The sequence below is a fragment of the Schistocerca piceifrons genome, chromosome 11 (genome assembly GCF_021461385.2).
Source record: "Schistocerca piceifrons isolate TAMUIC-IGC-003096 chromosome 11, iqSchPice1.1, whole genome shotgun sequence".
NCBI lineage: Eukaryota > Metazoa > Arthropoda > Insecta > Orthoptera > Acrididae > Schistocerca > Schistocerca piceifrons.
Window position 1 is genome coordinate 47,970,500 of NC_060148.1, and position 17,961 is coordinate 47,988,460.

The 17,961-nt window shown below is 44.6% G+C and overlaps 1 protein-coding gene across 1 annotated transcript in view; it reads left to right on the plus strand.

Moving 5' to 3' along the window:
- The first annotated feature begins 206 nt into the window (after positions 1-206).
- Positions 207-17,961, plus strand: part of LOC124719657 — a 103,452-nt gene continuing 85,697 nt past the window's right edge. The window contains exon 1 of the mRNA XM_047244869.1: positions 207-360. Within this exon, the coding sequence (XP_047100825.1) occupies positions 207-360 (154 nt within the window). The remainder of the gene's footprint in view (positions 361-17,961) is intronic.

Consider the following 17,961-nt stretch of genomic DNA (forward strand, 5'->3'; position numbering starts at 1 on the left):
ACTCTTTTGTGACGAATGCGTGTCCGCAGTTGATGTCTGGTAAAGTTGAGGGAAAAATGAGCGAGTCACGGGTGGGAGACGTCACGCTCCCTGCGGTTTAACCTTCCTGCGGAAACACTTCCGCTGCACGTAGCGCACACTCAGTCAGTGCTCCCTGCGGTACGCACCGCGTGTGTTCGTTCGCACCTCTGCGTGAGTAGCTGACAATGGACCCAGCGGGCGTAGCTACGTCGCTGCTGGTTTTGCTGGCAGCAAATAACTCCTCGGTGCTCGACTGTGTCTGTAACCACGTCGCCAGCGTCACCGACAAAATGAGTTACGGCGATGGACTGATGTGGGAGACGTACTGCCAAGACCTCGGTGAGTACATCTTCGTACAGCGTCGATTCACTCGACGTTACGCAGTTACACAGTTATGTACTCAAACAGGCGGCTTGACTTGCACATAGTGCTGTGAAACAAGGTAAAACGTTCACAGGCCACCAGTGAAGGACTACGTGTACGTCTACATCTATATGATCACTCTACAATTCATATTTAAGCAGTTCATCGAACTACATTGTACCTTCAAGTTACGTGGCTAGTGTTCCACTCTCAAACAGCCTGCGGGAGAAATGAACATTTAAATCTTTCCATGTGAACCCTGATTTCTCTTCGTCTTCTCTGTGTAGGTGGGCGCCAAAAAAGATATTCCCACACTCTGAGGAGAAAGCTGGTGATTGCAGTTTCATGAGAAGAACCTGCCTTAACGTGAAAGGTCTTTTTTTTTTTTCATGACAGCCACCCCAATTCCTGTATTATATCCGTTCAAGTGATTCAAATGTCTCTGAGCACTATGGGACTTCTTAGAACTACTTAAACCTAAGTAACTTAAGGACATCACACATACCCATGCCCGAGACAGGATTCGAACCTGCGACCATAGCGGTCGCGCGGTTCCAGACTGTAGCGCCTAGAACCGCTCGGCCACCCCGGCCGGCTATTATATCCGTGGCACACTCTCCCCTATTTCGTGCTAATACAGAACGAGTGCCCTTCTTTGGACATTTACGATGTCCGTCAATTCTACCTGGTAAGAATCCCACTCAATACAGCAATATTGCGGAAAAGGGCGGACAAGTGTAGTGCAGGCAGTCTCTCTAGTGGACCTGCTGCAGCTTTATAATCTTCTGCCAATAAATAGACGCCTTTGGTTAGCCTTCCCACACACATTACCTATGTGACATTTCCAATTTAATTTACTCATAATCCTAATCTCTAATTGTGTAACTCAATTAGATTTCCGCAATTTATCGTGTTACTGAAATTTCGCGGACATATTTTACTGTTCATGTTAATGACTTCACACTTTCCATTATTTAGAGTCAGTTGCCACTTTTCAAATCACACAAATATCTTGACTAAATCATTTTGAAATTTTTTTTGATCATCTGATGACTTTACGACAATAATAAATTACAGCATCAGCAGCAAGTGGCTTGTAGTGAAATAGCGTGCTGACGGAATATCGTTTCAATTATGCGACTGGATTCGTGATTTCCTGTCAGAGAGGTCGCAATTCGTAGTAACTGACGGAAAGTCATCGAGTAAAATGAAGTGATTTCTAGCGTTCCCCAAGGTACTGTTATCGGCCCTTTGCTGTTCCTCATCTACGTAAACTATTTGGGAGACAGTCTGAGCGCCGGCGCCGTGCGGTTCTAGGCGCTTCAATCTGGAACCGCGTGACCGCTACGGTGACAGGTTCGAATCCTGCCTCGTGCATGGATGTGTGTGATGTCCTTAGGTTAGTTAGGTTTAATTAGTTCTAAGTTCTAGGGGACTGATGACCTCAGAAGTTAAGTCGCATAGTGCTCAGAGCCACAGTCTGAGCAGCCGCCTTGGCTTTGTTTCCAGATGATGTTTATCGATTAATAAGGTCATCAGAAGATCCAAACGAATTGTAAAACGATTTAGAAAAAATATCGGTACAGTGCGAAAATTGGTAATTGTCGCTAAATAATGAAAAGTGTGAGATCATCCACATGAGTGCTAAAAGGAATTCGTTAAACTTCGGTTACACGATAAATCAGTCAAATCTAAGCACCGCTAACTTCCACTATATAACTAGGAATCACAATAACCAACAATTTAAATTTGAAGGAACACATAGAAAATATTGTGAGGAAGGCTAACCGAAGACTGCGTTTCATTGGCAACACACTTAGAACATGTAACAGGTCTACTCAAAAGACTGCGTGCACTACGTTTGTCCGTCATCTTTTAGGATACTGCTGCGCGGTGTGGGATCCTTACCAGATAGGATTGACAGAGTACATCGAAAAAGTTCAAAGAAGGGCAGCACGTTTTGTATAATCGCGAAATATGGGAGAGGGTGTCACTGAAATGATACAGGATTTGGGCTGGAAATCATTAAAACAAAGGCGTTTTTCGTTGCTACGGAATCTTCTCACGAGATTTCAATCAGCAACTTTCTCCTGCGAATGTGAAAATATTTTGCTTACGCTGACCTACGATAACCATAAGAAAATAAGGGAAATTAGAATTCGCACTGAAAGATATAGGTGTTTGTTTCCTCCGCGCTGTACGAGATCGGAATAATACACAATTATTGTGAAAGTGGTTCGATGAACCTTCTTCCAAGCACTTAAATGTGATTTACCCGTGTAGATGTAGATGCAGATGAAAAAAATCTTTGTGGGCTGTTCAGATTGTCTCCTAAATGATTCATGTAGATGAGGAACAACAGAGGTCCTATAAATATTCCTTTGGAATTACTCGAAGAGTTTCCGTCGATTACTACGAACTATGACCTTTCCGACATGAAATCACGAATCCACTCGCACAACTGAGACACACGTAATTTGATAACATTCCGTCTGTGGGGAACAGTGTCAAAAGCCTTCTGAAAACATAAAAGTATTAAATCAATTTGACATCCCCTTTCGATATCACTTATTACTTCGTGAGGATAAAGAGCGTGTTGTTTCTTCACAAGAACAATATTTACTGAATATGTGTTAGTTATCTCTCGATAAAACGCCTTCTTCCAGGTGATCCATGATGTTCGAACACAGAGCATCTTCAAAATCATACTGCAAATCGTCGCTACTAATGTGGATCTGCAATGCACAGGATTACTCCTGCTTCCGTTCTTAGTATTGGTGTGACTCGTGCAACTTTCCAGTCTTCGGGTACGGATCTTTCGTGGAGCGGGCGGTTGTACGCGACTTCTAAGTACGGAGCTGTTGCATCAGCATACTTTGTAAGGAACCTGGCTGGTATACAGTCGGGACTAGAAGAGTTCCGTTTCTTAATAGATTTGAGCTGCTTCGCTACAGCGAGGACAACTACTTCTAAGTTACTCATGTTGACAGTTGTTCTTTATTCGAATTCTGGTATATTTACCTCGACTTCTTCGGTGAACGAATGTCGGGAAACGATGTTTAGTAACTCTTATTTACTGGCACTGTCATCACTAACATCACCATTGTTAACGCGCAGTGGAGGTATTGATTGCGTCTTGCTGCTGCTGTACTTTACATACACTCCTGGAAATGGAAAAAAGAACACATTGACACCGGTGTGTCAGACCCACCATACTTGCTCCGGACACTGCGAGAGGGCTGTACAAGCAATGATCACACGCACGGCACAGCGGACACACCAGGAACCGCGGTGTTGGCCGTCGAATGGCGCTAGCTGCGCAGCATTTGTGCACCGCCGCCGTCAGTGTCAGCCAGTTTGCCGTGGCATACGGAGCTCCATCGCAGTCTTTAACACTGGTAGCATGCCGCGACAGCGTGGACGTGAACCGTATGTGCAGTTGACGGACTTTGAGCGAGGGCGTATAGTGGGCATGCGGGAGGCCGGGTGGACGTACCGCCGAATTGCTCAACACGTGGGGCGTGAGGTCTCCACAGTACATCGATGTTGTCGCCAGTGGTCGGCGGAAGGTGCACGTGCCCGTCGACCTGGGACCGGACCGCAGCGACGCACGGATGCACGCCAAGACCGTAGGATCCTACGCAGTGCCGTAGGGGACCGCACCGCCCCAGCAAATTAGGGACACTGTTGCTCCTGGGGTATCGGCGAGGACCATTCGCAACCGTCTCCATGAAGCTGGGCTACGGTCCTGCACACCGTTAGGCCGTCTTCCGCTCACGCCCCAACATCGTGCAGCCCGCCTCCAGTGGTGTCGCGACAGGCGTGAAAGGAGGGACGAATGGAGACGTGTCGTCTTCAGCGATGAGAGTTGCTTCTGCCTTGGTGCCAATGATGGTCGTATGCGTGTTTGGCGCCGTGCAGGTGAGCGCCACAATCAGGACTGCATACGACCGAGGCACACAGGGCCAACACCCGACATCATGGTGTGGGGAGCGACCTCCTACACTGGCCGTACACCACTGGTGATCGTCGAGGGGACACTGAATAGTGCACGGTACATCCAAACCGTCATCGAACCCATCGTTCTACCATTCCTAGACCGGCAAGGGAACTTGCTGTCCCAACAGGACAATGCACGTCCACATGTATCCCGTGCCACCCAACGTGCTCCAGAAGGTGTAAGTCAACTACCCTGGCCAGTGGCCAGCAAGATCTCCGGATCTGTCCCCCATTGAGCATGTTTGGGACTGGATGAAGCGTCGTCTCACGCGGTCTGCACGTCCAGCACGAACGCTGGTCCAACTGAGGCGCCAGGTGGAAATGGCATGGCAAGCCGTTCCACAGGACTACATCAAGCATCTCTACGATCGTCTCCATGGGAGAATAGCAGCCTGCATTGCTGCGAAAGGTGGATATACACTGTACTAGTGCCGACATTGTGCATGCTCTGTTGCCTGTGTCTATGTGCCTGTGGTTCTGTCAGTGTGATCATGTGATGTATCTGACCCCAGGAATGTGTCAATAAAGTTTCCCCTTCCTGGGACAATGAATTCACGGTGTTCTTATTTCAATTTCCAGGAGTGTATGATCGGAATCTCTCAGTTTTCATTCAGATTTTTAGAAAACTATTCAAGACATGTTCCATCGAAGTTCCCGCTAAATTTCGAGCTTCTGTATAACTTTGACGATCTAGGTGTTCTTTCGTTCTTTTAAAAATTTGTGTGCTTTTTTCTGTTGCTTCTGCTACACCGTTCTGATATGTTTTGTGTATCGTGGGGAATCTGTTTGATACGCATCTCTCAACTGCGGTCGATGCCATTTCCTAGCATTCAAACTCCGTCTTGTCTGTATTTAGATATTGCGATCGAAAAGAGTGGAAATTGCGTGAAGCGGATTTTTATCTGCTTGTTTAAGTAGATGTATTTTGCATGTACACTATGTGCTCAAAAGCATCCGGACATGCCAAAAACATGCGTGTTTCATATTTGATGCATTGTGCTCCCACCTACTGCCAGGTACTCCATATCAGCGACGTCAGTAGTCATTAGACATCGTGAGAGAGCAGAATGGGGCGCCTTGCGAAACTCACCGACCTTAAACGTGGTCAGGTGATTGGGTGTCACTTGTGTCATACGTCTGTACGCGAGATTTCCACACTCCTAAACGTCCCTAGGTCCACTGTTTCCGATGCGATAGTAAAGTGGAAACGTGAAGGGGCACGCACAGCACACAAGCGTACAGCCCGACCTCGTCTGTTGACTGACAGAGACCGCTGACAGTTGAAGAGGGTCGTAACGTGTAATGGGCAGGCATCTATCCAACCATCACACAGGAATTCCAAACTGCATCAGGATCCACTGCAGGTACTGTGGCAGTTCGGCGGGAGGTGCGAAAACTTGGAGTTCGTGCTCGAGCGGCAGCTCATAAGACACACATCACGCCGGTAAATACCAAACGACGCGTCGCTTGGTGTAGGGAGCGTAAACATTGGACGACTGAACAGTGGGAAAACGTTGTGTGGAGTGACGAATCACGGTACACAATGTGGCGATCCGATGGCAGGGTGTGGGTATGGCGAACGCCCAGTGAAAGTCATCTGCCAGCGTGTGTAGTGCCAACAGTAAAATTCGGAGGCGGTGGTCTGGTCGTGTTGTTCATGAAGGGGGCTTGAACTCCTTGTTGTTTTTCGTGGCACTGTCACAGCACAGGCCAACACTGATGTTTTAAGCATCTTCAAAAATGGTTCAAATGGCTCTGAGCACTATGGGACTTAACTTCTAAGGTCATCAGTCCTCTAGTACTAAGAACTACTTAAACCTAACTATCCTAAGGCTATCACACACATCCACGCCCGAGGCAGGATTCGAACCTGCGACCGTAGCCGTCGCGCGGTTCCAGACTGTAGCGCCTAGAACCGCTCGGCCACTCCGGCCGGCTCTAAGCATCTTTGTAGTTCCCACTGTTGAAGAGAAATTGGGGGAATGGCGATTTACGCTTAAAACACGATCGAGCACCTGTTCATAATGCACGGCCTGTGGCGGAGTGGCTACACGACAATAGCATCCTTGTAATGGACTGGGCTGCACAGAGTCATGACCTGAATCCTACAGAATACCTTTGGGATGTTTTGGAACACCGACTTCTTGCCCAGCCTAACATCGATACCTTTCCTTAATGCAGCACTCCGTGAATAATAGGCTGCCACTCCCCAAGAAACCTTTCAGCACCTGACTGAACGTACGCCTGCGAGAGTGGAAGCTGTCATCAAGGCTGAGGGTGGATTCCAGCATTACCACGAACTTGTAAGTCGTTTTCAGCCAAGTGTCCAGATACTTCTGATAACATGGCATATTTTTGGTGGGTTTAGGTGTTACGGTATTCAGTCTCACTACAACAGCCTTGTAGTCACTAATCTGTGTATCCGCTATTGTGCTCTCTATTGGTTCACCTTTATTTGTTGCTAAGAGTTAAAATATAGTTTCTAAACCATTAACACTTCGAGTGCGCTCCTGAACTAACAGTTCGAAATAGTTTTCTAAGAAAGCATTCAGTGGTATTTCGAAATAAGTTTCTTGCATGCCACCGACTCTAAACATTCATGAGGTTGTCTCCATACTCGTACACGTTCATCCACTCGATACAATTTGAAACGGGAGTCGCCCGACCAGAAAACACGTTTCCAGTCATCAACGGCTCCAGTGTATATTCTCTGCAATTCCTGTCGGTATGTACTGGTGTGCATTGAACAGCTACAGCCGTTTCCAGTCGCTATATTAGTTTTCCAGTGCCCTCTGTTATTTCGAGCAGTGGTTTGTAGAGCTACCAGTGTTTTCCAATGGCCGGTGAACGTGCTTAGCTGACATGGCGAGCCAGACTGCGTGGTGCTTACAGCAGGCCGTAGTTGTGAGGGGTGGAACGGTACTTGAGAAGACATCCTGCCTGCATACAGTCATGTAGATCGCGGATCACCCAGAGAAGGGGCGGCAAACATCATAGTTATAATAATCTATACACACACACACACACACACACATATATATATATATATATATATATATATATATATATATATATATATATATATATATTGTGGATCATAATTACTAGTGTAAACGCATGTAGTTCAAAGTACACGATACTAGAAGTAAAAAAGTCTCAGTAAACATAGCGTCGTAAATGCATACCTTAAGAGCTACGAGCAATTCTCCATCTTCGATACTGTGAAGCAGGTCTCACCTACTGCAGGCTCTTTGCTTTCCACATTTTGGGAAGTATGTCCAGTAACATTTGCTATAAAATGCAAACCTGTAAAGTTATAAGCAATTGTTCATTAGAAGAGTTGTGTTTCCAAGTAGCGAAGATGAGCACGTGTTCATAGCTCTTAAGGTGTACATTTTAGAGCCAATGTTTACTGGACACTTTTTCTTGTTTTGGTCCCTACTACTACTTCCCAAAATGTGGAAAGCAAAGAGCTTGCAGTAGAAGAAGTTTGCTTCATAGTATCGAAGATGAAAAACTGCTCGTAGTTCTTAAGGTATCCATTATCGACCCCATGTTTCCTGAGACTTTTTTGCTTCTAGTATCGTGTACTTTCAACTGTATGTGTTTACACTATTTATTATGATACACGGTGTATAGTGTTCGTTTCATTGTAATTCATACAAATCTACAGTATTATTCCGATCTTCATGAAATTTTGCACACTTTACCTTCAAGGGAAGAGGAAGGTCACTGTCTGCATAATATTTCGTAATCTGACTTTAAATATATGTGTTTGTGGTACATATAGAGGAAAGGTTTTTGCGAAATAACTCTAAAAGTTCTTCGCCGATCTACTTCAAATTTCTACATGATGCCATAGTGAAAATTTGGGAGGACGTAGGCTACATATATTTTTAGCAAGAGCTGGTATTGTCATTTGGAGAGCGAAACCGGTAGATACATAATACTAACTGCGACCTGTGGCTCTTTTCAGAAACTTGTATACATACCTACACACGAGCAGTGGCGGATACAGGAAAACCTCAAGGAGGGGCGCTAAAGCTATCTTGAGCTATCTTTACTTTTAGCTTAATATTAAATAATCGCCAGCCGGAGTTGCCGAGCGGTTCTAGGCGCTACAGTGTGGAACCGCGCGACCGCTACGGCCGCAGGTTCGAATCCTGCCTCGGGCATTGATGTGTGTGATGTGCTTAGGTTAGTTAGGTTCAAGCAGTTGCAAGTTCTAGGGGACTGATGACCTCAGAAGTTAAGTCCCATAGTGTTCTGAGCCATTTGAACAATTAAATAATCAAGTCACACGGAAAGTTTAAGAAAGTATCATTTGAACTGATTTATACGCATATACAACAGCATGCCATCTTACGATATAAAAAAGTTACAAATGTGGTTCTCTTCCTCAAATGAAGAATTGTATGCGCAAATTGATTAATTCGCATAACATACATTACTGGGCAACTGAAAATCCATGTTGGCTGCGGCAAGTTGCACACCAAAAACCGTGGTCGGTTACTGTACGGTGTGGGATTCTGGACAGAATTACAGGCCCCTATTTCATCGAATGAAATCCTAATGTTAGGAAGTACACCATGTTACTGGAAGAAACATTAGGTCTGTTATTGGAAGAAATACCTTTAGGAACAGAATGTAGTATCGACACTTTGCGTGTCCGGCACATTTTTCGCTGACGGCCAGAAACGAGTTGCAGAGACAATTCCCAGATGGTTGGATTGGACGCGGAGGAGACGAGTCGTGGGCGGCTCGTTCGCCAGACTCGACACCTCTGGAGTTTTTCTTGTGGGGGTTCATAAAGGACATTGTTTATAAAGACGTTCCAACTACACCTGAAGATATGCGAGAGAGAATTGTCAGAGCATGTGGTTCGACAAGTGCCGAAGTGAGAAGGAATACCACTCAATCCATGATAAGAAGATTGCAGCACTGACTTGATACCAATGGTCATCAGTTCGAACACCTTCTGTACATGGACGTTCGTGCCGCGTTTTTGACCTTCGTTGATCATCAAAGACCTTACTGTTACACGTCATTCGATTCGTCTCGATAGCCGCTGTGAGCTAATAAGTGCCAAACTATAGCATCCCATTTAAGAAAACGAAGTTGTCCTTCATATCTCTGACGCGACACCACCTAGCAACAAAAAACCAACGACACATTATGGCCGCCGTTGTCCCATGCAAGATCTGCCCCACAAACTTTTCAGCTACTATCATACTTTCGGAGTTATTCTTGGTGGCAATAGTTGGTGACTCACCCTGTATATTCGTATGCGACTCTCGTTTTCGATTCATCTGTATCTGTAATTTAATTAATTACTAAATCAACTTCCAGTATTTTCACTTACATAGCTGTCGATCTGTCTTTTATTGCAACTGCTTTTGTAATACTTTTCTAAAATTTTTCCTCTCATATGACTGAAGCCCGGCAAATAGTGTCCCCTGACGATCCAACCAAAGCCCATACGTTGGCGGGGGGTGGGGGAGGGGGGGAGGAGGGGGAAGCAACAGTAAGGAAGAAAAAAAGTTGATTGCTGTTTCCCAAGCGGGTTGCTTTCGCTGTGGGTATCAACAAGTCACAGGGCCAATCAATTTCTTGACAGATATTAAACATCTTGGGCAACGTCGGGAATTACTTACTTACAAGTATTAATGATTAATTATGTTGTAAAAAATGTCAGGCAATGTCTTTCAGCCACTGTGACGCTACTCCGATCCAGTAAACTTCCAGCCTTCTCCAAACAAATGACGAGGACAGTGATGAGACCAGAGGCCACGCAGTCGTACCAAACTACGCAGTGGGCTGTGCTGCGTGCGAAGTGGATTCGCTGGCTCTTGGACACAATGCAGCCAAGATCTGTGTGTCGATTAGGACCTCGAAGCTTTCTGCATTTACAAGTTTATTAATATCTCATGCACATTACTGTAAAGGTCGCATTGATTATTTGCAATGTACACACTATGATGGCATCCCGATGTTTCGGCTGTTGATGATAGCTGCCTATCAGAGGCCTCGCTTCATGAGTTTACTTCACGACAGTGCTACTGACTGCGAGGAACATCGCAACGAACAGTAACACGGAGCAGGTACGAAACAGCTTAAATGTTCTCTCGCGAGATTATCTCTCAACCGAGATAAACTTTATCGGAAGGCTCCGAGGTCGCTTCTCACGGGCTCAGCGTTGTTTGCTTCCAGAGACACTGAATTTTCTCCTGTATTTCTTAATCTAGGGCTCTTATTGCTCTTTCTCGGTGCTTTTCCTAAAGGGGACTTGAGTCGCCCTTTTAAAATATTCTCCTATCCTTCGTAACGGAACTAGCGGGGAGAATGTCTTTTGCGTGGTAGAATAATCTGACCATAAATTTTTAGGCAGATGAAAATAATTTTTTTCTTTTTTTTTTATTTACTGTGGGTCCACTTGCTGCCATTCAGTGCTCTGACTGCTGCTTCATTGCCGGCGTGTACTCATTTGTCAGCCACACTACTACACATAAAGGCAGATCCTGTTGGATTATTGTTTTAACCGATCCGAAGACTGTTGAGTAATCAGCTATCGTATTAGCTTACTGTCAAATGTGTAAGTGTAGGTGGAAAAACACTGTAACACTCTGACTCTCTTACACGAGTAAAAAACAAGGAATGGCGGCAGATCGTCAAGTAAATATACGTGACGAGATATTCAACGTATCCAGCTCAGAGGCGTATCACTGAAATTAAAACCACTACACTAGGGGCGTTCAATAAGTAATGCAACACAATTTTTCTCGGAAAATTTTGATTGAAAAAATACGGACTTTTGTATGCTACATATTGGAATATTCCCGCCTATTGTCTCATGGAGCTCCGATAGGTGGTGGGGGACAATACGCAGCCTTTAAAATGGCGTCTCTAACAGAGGTGCGTTCCAAGCAGAGAGAATTTATAATTTCTATTGGCGGAACACCAGAGCGTCGCAAACACTGACAGGCGCGTGCAGAATGTCTACGGTGACGTGGCATTGAACGAAAGCACGGTGAGTCGTTGGGCGAGGCATCTAACGTCATCGCAACAAGGTCGCACAAGACCTTCGGATCTGCCGCGTGCCGGCCGTCCACACTCAGCTGTGACTCCTGCAGTGTTGAAACGTGCGGACACTCTCATTCCAGATGATGGACGGATCACACTCAGACATCTCGCTGCAGAACTGGACGTCCGTGTTGTTAGCGCTGACACACTCGTCCACCACGTGAACTACTCAAAGGTGTGCGCCTCCTGGGTTCCTCGTCGCCTAACAGAAAGAGTGTTCTAGCAGCAGTGGACACGGGAAGATCCTGAAGAAGATCCCAGCAGAGGGGTCGAAACGTCGATTATTTTAGAGGAAATATGAAGTGGCCTAATAGCCCAGAAGATTTTAACTTCATGGAAGGACCGTCTGTGCGGAAATGCTTGCACATTACGTAACTGATAGTTACAATTTTTTGTCGGACATCGGCACATGCTATGAAACTTGGATTCATCACTTCGAAACGAAGAAAAAACGGCAATCCATGGAGTGGCGCCACACAACCCCACTTCTGAAGAAAAAACTGAAAGCCATACCGTCAGTTGGTAAAGTAATGGCGTCCGTCTTGTCGGAGTCTGAAGGGGTGAAGGGGTTATTCTGTTCGATCTTCTCCCTCATGGTGCGAAGGTCAAATCTGAAGCGTACTGCGCTACATTCAGTGAACTGAAGAAACGACTTCTGCATATTTGCCGTCACAAAAATCTACATCTACATCTACATGGATCCTCTGCAGATCACATTTAAGTGCCTGTCAGAGGGTTCATCGAACCACCTACACAATTCTCTATTATTCCAATCTCGTGTAGCGCGCGAAAAGAACGAATACCTATATCTTTCCGTATGAGCTCTGATTTCCCTTATTTTGTCGTGGTGACCGTTTTTCCCTATGTAGGTCGGTCTCAATAAAATATTTTCGCATTCGGAAGAGAAAGTTGGTGACTGGAATTTCGTGAGAAGACTCCGTCGGAACGGAAAACGACTTTGTTTTAATGATGTCCAGCCCAAATCCTGTACCATTTCAGTAACACTTCCCCATATTTCGCTATGATAAAAAACGTGCTGTCCTTTTTTCAGCTTCTTCGATGTACTCCGCCAATTCTATCTGGTAAGGATCCCAGACAGCGCAGCAGTATTCTAAAAGAGGACGGACAAGTGTAGTGTAATCAGTCTCCTTAGTGGATCTGTTACATTTTCTAAGTGTCCTGCCAATGAATCGCTGTCTTTGGTTAGGCTTCCCCCACGACATTTTCTATGAGTTTCTTACAATTCAAGTTCTTCGTAATTGTAATTCCTAGGTTTTTAGTTGAATTTACGGCCTTTAGATTTGACTGATTTATCGTGTAACCGAAGTTTAACGGATTCGTATCAGCACTCATGTGGGTGACCTCACACTTTTCGTTATTTAGGGTCAATTGCCAATATTCACACCAATCAGATATCTTTTCTGAATCGTTTTGTAATTTCTTTTGATATTCTGATGACTTTATTAGTCGATAAACGACAGCGACATATGCAAACAACCTAAGACGGCTGGTCATATTGTCTCCCAAATCGTTTATATAGATATAACACTAACTTGGGAACGCCAGAAATCACTTCTGTTTTACTCGATGACTTTCCGTCAATTACTGAGATCTCTCTGACATGAAATCATGAATCCAGTTACATAACTGAGATGATATTCCATAGGCACGCAATTTCACTACAAGCCGCTTGTGTGGTACAGTGTCAAAAACCTTTCGGAAATCCAGAAATACGGAATCAATCTGAAATACCTTGTCAATAGCACTCAACATTTCGGGCGAGTAAACATCTAGTTCTGTTTCACAAGAACGATCTTTTCTAAGTCCATGTCGACTGTGTGTCAATAGGCCGTTTTCTTCGAAGTAATTCATAATGTTAGAACACAACAGGCTATATGTTCCAAAATCCTGCTCCATATCGACGTTAACGATATGGGCCTGTAATTTAGTGGATTACTCCTACTACCTTTCTTGAATATTGGTGTGACCTGTGCAACTTTCCAGTCCTTAGGTACGGATCTTTCGTCGAGAGAACGATTTTATATGATTGTTAAGTATGGAGCTAATGCATCAGCATACTCCGAAAGGAACCTAATTGGTGTACAGTCTGGACCAGAAGACTTGCTTTTATTAAGTGATTCAAGTTGCTTTACTACTCCGAGGATATTTACTTCTACGTTACTCATGTTGGCAACTGTTCTTGATACGAATTCTGCGATATTAACTTCGTCTTCTTTTGTGAAGGTATTTCGGAAGACTATGTTTAGTAACTCTGCTTTGGCAGCACTGCCTTCGATAGTATCTCCGTTGCTATCACGCAGAGAAGACATTGATTGTTTCTTGCCATTAACATAATTCAAAAAAATGGTTCAAATGGCTCTGAGCACTATGGGACTTAACAGCTGAGGTCATCAGTCCCCTAGAACTTAGAACTACTTAAACCTAACTAACCTAAGAACATCACACACATCCATGCCCAAGGCAGGATTCGAACCTGCGACCGTAGCGGTCTCACGCTTCCAGACTGACGCGCCTAGAACCGCACGGCCACACCGGCCGGCAATATAATTCACATACGACCAGAATCTCTTTGGATTTTCTGCCAGATTTCGAGACAAGGTTTCGTTGTGGAAACTATTGCAAGTATCTCGCATTGAAGTCCGCGCTAAATTTCGAGCTTTTGTAAAAGATCGCCAATCTTGGTGATTTTGCGTCTGTTTAAATTTTGCATGTTTGTTTCGTTGTTTCTGCAACAGTCTCCTCACCTGTTTTGTGTACCAAGGAGGATCAGCTCCGTCGTTTGTTAATTTACTTGGTACAACTCTCTCAGTTGCTGCCGATACTATTTCTTTGAATTCAAGCTACATCTGGTCTACACGGATATTATTAATTTGGAATGAGTGGATATTGCCTGTGAGGAAGGTGTCAAATGAATTTTTATCTGCTTTTTTGAATAGGTATATTTTTCGTTTATATTTGGAAGATTTGGGTGTTACAATATTCTGTCTCGCTACGACAACCCTGTGTTCAGTAATCCGTGTATCCGTTATGATGCTCGTTATTAACTCAGGATTATTTGCTGCTAAGAGATCAAGTGTGTTTCCACAGCCGTTTACTATTCGTGTGGGCTCACGAACCAACTGCTCGAAATAGTTTTCAGGGAATGCGTTTAGCACAATTTCGGATGATGTTTTATGCGTACCTCCGGAATTGAACATGTATTTTCGCCAACATATCGAGGCTAAATTAAAGTCACCACCAACTATAATCGTATTAGTCGGGTTGGTGTTTGAAATCAAACTCAAGTTTTCTTTGAACCTTTCAACAACTGAATCATCTGAATTGGGAGGTCGATTAAAGGATCCAATTATGATTGTATACCGGTTGCCAACAATGACCTCCGCCCACACTAGCTCACAGGTAGTATCTACTTCAGTTTGGCGGCAAGTTGAACTACTTCTGACAGCAACAAACACGCCGCCGTTGTTATCCATGATTGTGTAAGGCCTTAGACAATTCTACACACCCGAAATGAGCTCACAGACCATCATGGGACTGTTCTTCCTCGTGCATACTACATCACGGAACTCACACATTCCGATTGCCATCTGTTTGTCCCAATGAAGGATAACCACTACAGGAAGCAGTGCGTGGATGACGGGGAAATTATCGATGCAGCAGGAGGCTGGCTCCGTCATCACCCAGTAGAGTGGTGCCATGAGGCCCTCCCAATGAGGCGGCGTAAGGGTGTCGCACTGAACCGACGTTATGTTCAAAAATAGAGTTTAGGAGCCAGAGAACTGGGGAATAGTATGGTGTCTTGGTAACCTGAATAAAACATAACTGTTGGCAGAGAAAAAGTGTTGCGTTACTTACTGAACACCCGTCGTATGTCCATTATAATGTGAGGATTTTTGTTTTCCTGTATGAATGTGGGCAGACAGCCCATGGTGGGGGATGCAAAGAGGGTGTCATTCCGGGAGGTGAGAGCACGTTGGAAGGCAGGCGGGAAGTCGACGGCAAAGGCTGCAAGTCTGCAGAGCAGGCCGGACTGAAGCTCTGGAGTTGGCGGCACCCACCCCCGCTGGCCGCCAGTGTACAGACGAGCCAAGTCTTAGGGCTCCTGCGTGCGGCAGTTCGGGTGCCACAGGTGCAGTCCAGCGTCTCTCATGAAGCCTTGAACAGACCTCTCGCTCACTGACGTACCGGTATCTCATCTCTATCGTTCTGAAAAGTTTCCCATCGGCGCGTGCATACATCTGCCTAGCCAGCTCGAATTCTCCAAATTGCCAATGAAATCAGTGAACAATAGCTACGTTTTCGATTTGGACAACACACTCTGTGCTCGCGTTAGATATTGCACTAGTACGAGATATTTCGGATAACGCTGCAATTCTGATAGACACCATATTATCGTGTATAGACAGCCAGTCGAAATACTCCTGCTCCGTGCCATCTGAATCCATTACGACAGTGGGTATTAAAATTATCTGTTTAACACTGTCCTGTATTTAGTGCATACTTTCTCGAAACGTCTATCAATATTTAATGCGTGTTGTCAGCCTGGCTTCATACGTGGTGAAACCAGAGTGAAACCACACCCAGAGGTTGGGCAGCCACCCCTCATTACCGGTGTCGGACATCGTAGGCTGGGCAGCGAACTGTGGCGGAACTAGCGTCAAACTTCCATGTTGGGTAGAAAATATATAGATACAGCAATGAGGAAGAGCTCAGTAGGCAGTACAGTTGAAGAGGAATGGACGTCCCTAAAAAGGGCGACAACAAAAGCTGGGAAGGAAAATACAGGTACAAAGAAGGTAACTGCGAAGAAACGGAGGGTAACAGAAAAAATATTTCAATTGATCGATGAAAGGAGGAAATACAAAAATGTTTTGGGAAACTAGGGAATACAGAAATACAAGTCGCTGAGGAACGAAATAAATAGGAAGTGCAGGGAAGCTAAGACGAAAGGGGTGCATGAAAAATGTGAAAGAATCAAAAAAGAAATGATTGTTGGCAGGACTGACGCAGCATACCTGAAAGTCAAAAGAACCTTCGGTGACATTAAAAGCAAGGGTGATAACATTAAGAGTGCAACGGGAATTCCACTGTTAAATGCAGAGGAGAGAGCGGATAGGCGGAGAGAATACAATGAAAGTCTCTGTGAGGGGGAAGATTTGTCTGATGTGATAGAAGAAGAAACAGGAGTCGATTTAGAAGAGGTAGGGGACCCAGTATTAGAGTCGGAATTTAAAGGAGCTTTGGAGGACTTAAGATCAAATAAGGCAGAAGGGCTGGATAACATCTCATCAGAATTATTAAAAACGATGAGGGAAGTGGCAACAAAACGACTATTTACGTTGGTGTGTAGAATGTCATCCACACAATTCCGAAAACGTCAAGAGTTGACAAGAGCGAGAATATCGCACAATCAGCTTAGCAGCTCATGGATCCAACTTGCTGACAAGGATAATATACAGAAGAATGGAAAAGAAAATTGAGGATGTGCTAGATGACGATCAGTTTTGCTTTAGAAAAGGTAAAGGCACGAGAGAGGCAACTATGACATTGCCGTTAATAATGGACGCAGACTAAAGAAAAATCAAGACACGTTCACAGGATTTGTCGACCTGGAGAAAGCGTTCGACAATGTAAAATTGTGCAAGATGTTCAAAATTCTGAGAGAAATAGGGGTAAGCTACAGGGAGACATGGGTCATATACAATACGTGAACCAGCCAAAAGGGAATAATAAGAGTGGACGACCAAAAACGAAGCGCTCTTACCAAAAAGGGTGTAAGACAAGGATGTAGTCTTGCACCCCTAGTGTTCAATCTGAACATCGAGGAACCAATGATGGAAATAAGGTTCAGGAGTGGAATTAAAATTCAAGGTGAAAGGATATCAATGATACTACTCGCTGATGACATTGCTATCCTGAGTGAAAGTCAAGAAGAATTACATGCTCTACGGAATGGAATGAACAGTTTGATGAGTACAGAGTATGGACTGAGAGTAAATCGAAGAAAGACAGAGGTAATGAGAAGTAGTAGAAATGAGGAGAGAAACTTAACATCAGGATTCTTGGTCACGAAGTAGACGAAGTTAAGGAATTCTGCTACCTAGGCAGTAAAATAACGAGTGACGGACGGAGCAAGGAGGACATCAAAAGCAGACTAGTAATGGCAAAATGGGAATTCCTGGCCAATAGAAGTCTACCAATATCAAATATCGACCTTAATTTGAGGAAAAAATTTCTGAGAATGTACGTCTGCAGTATAGCACTGTATGGTAGTGAAACATGGACTGTGGGAAAACAGGAACATAAGAGAATTGAAGCATTTGAGAAGTGGTGCTACAGAGGAATGTTGAAAATTAGGTGGACAGATAAGGTGAGGAATGAGGAACTTCTGTGCTGAATCGGAATGGAATATGTGGTAAAAAAGTGGTAAGGAGAAGGGACAGGATGATAGGACATGTGTTAAGACATGAGGGAATG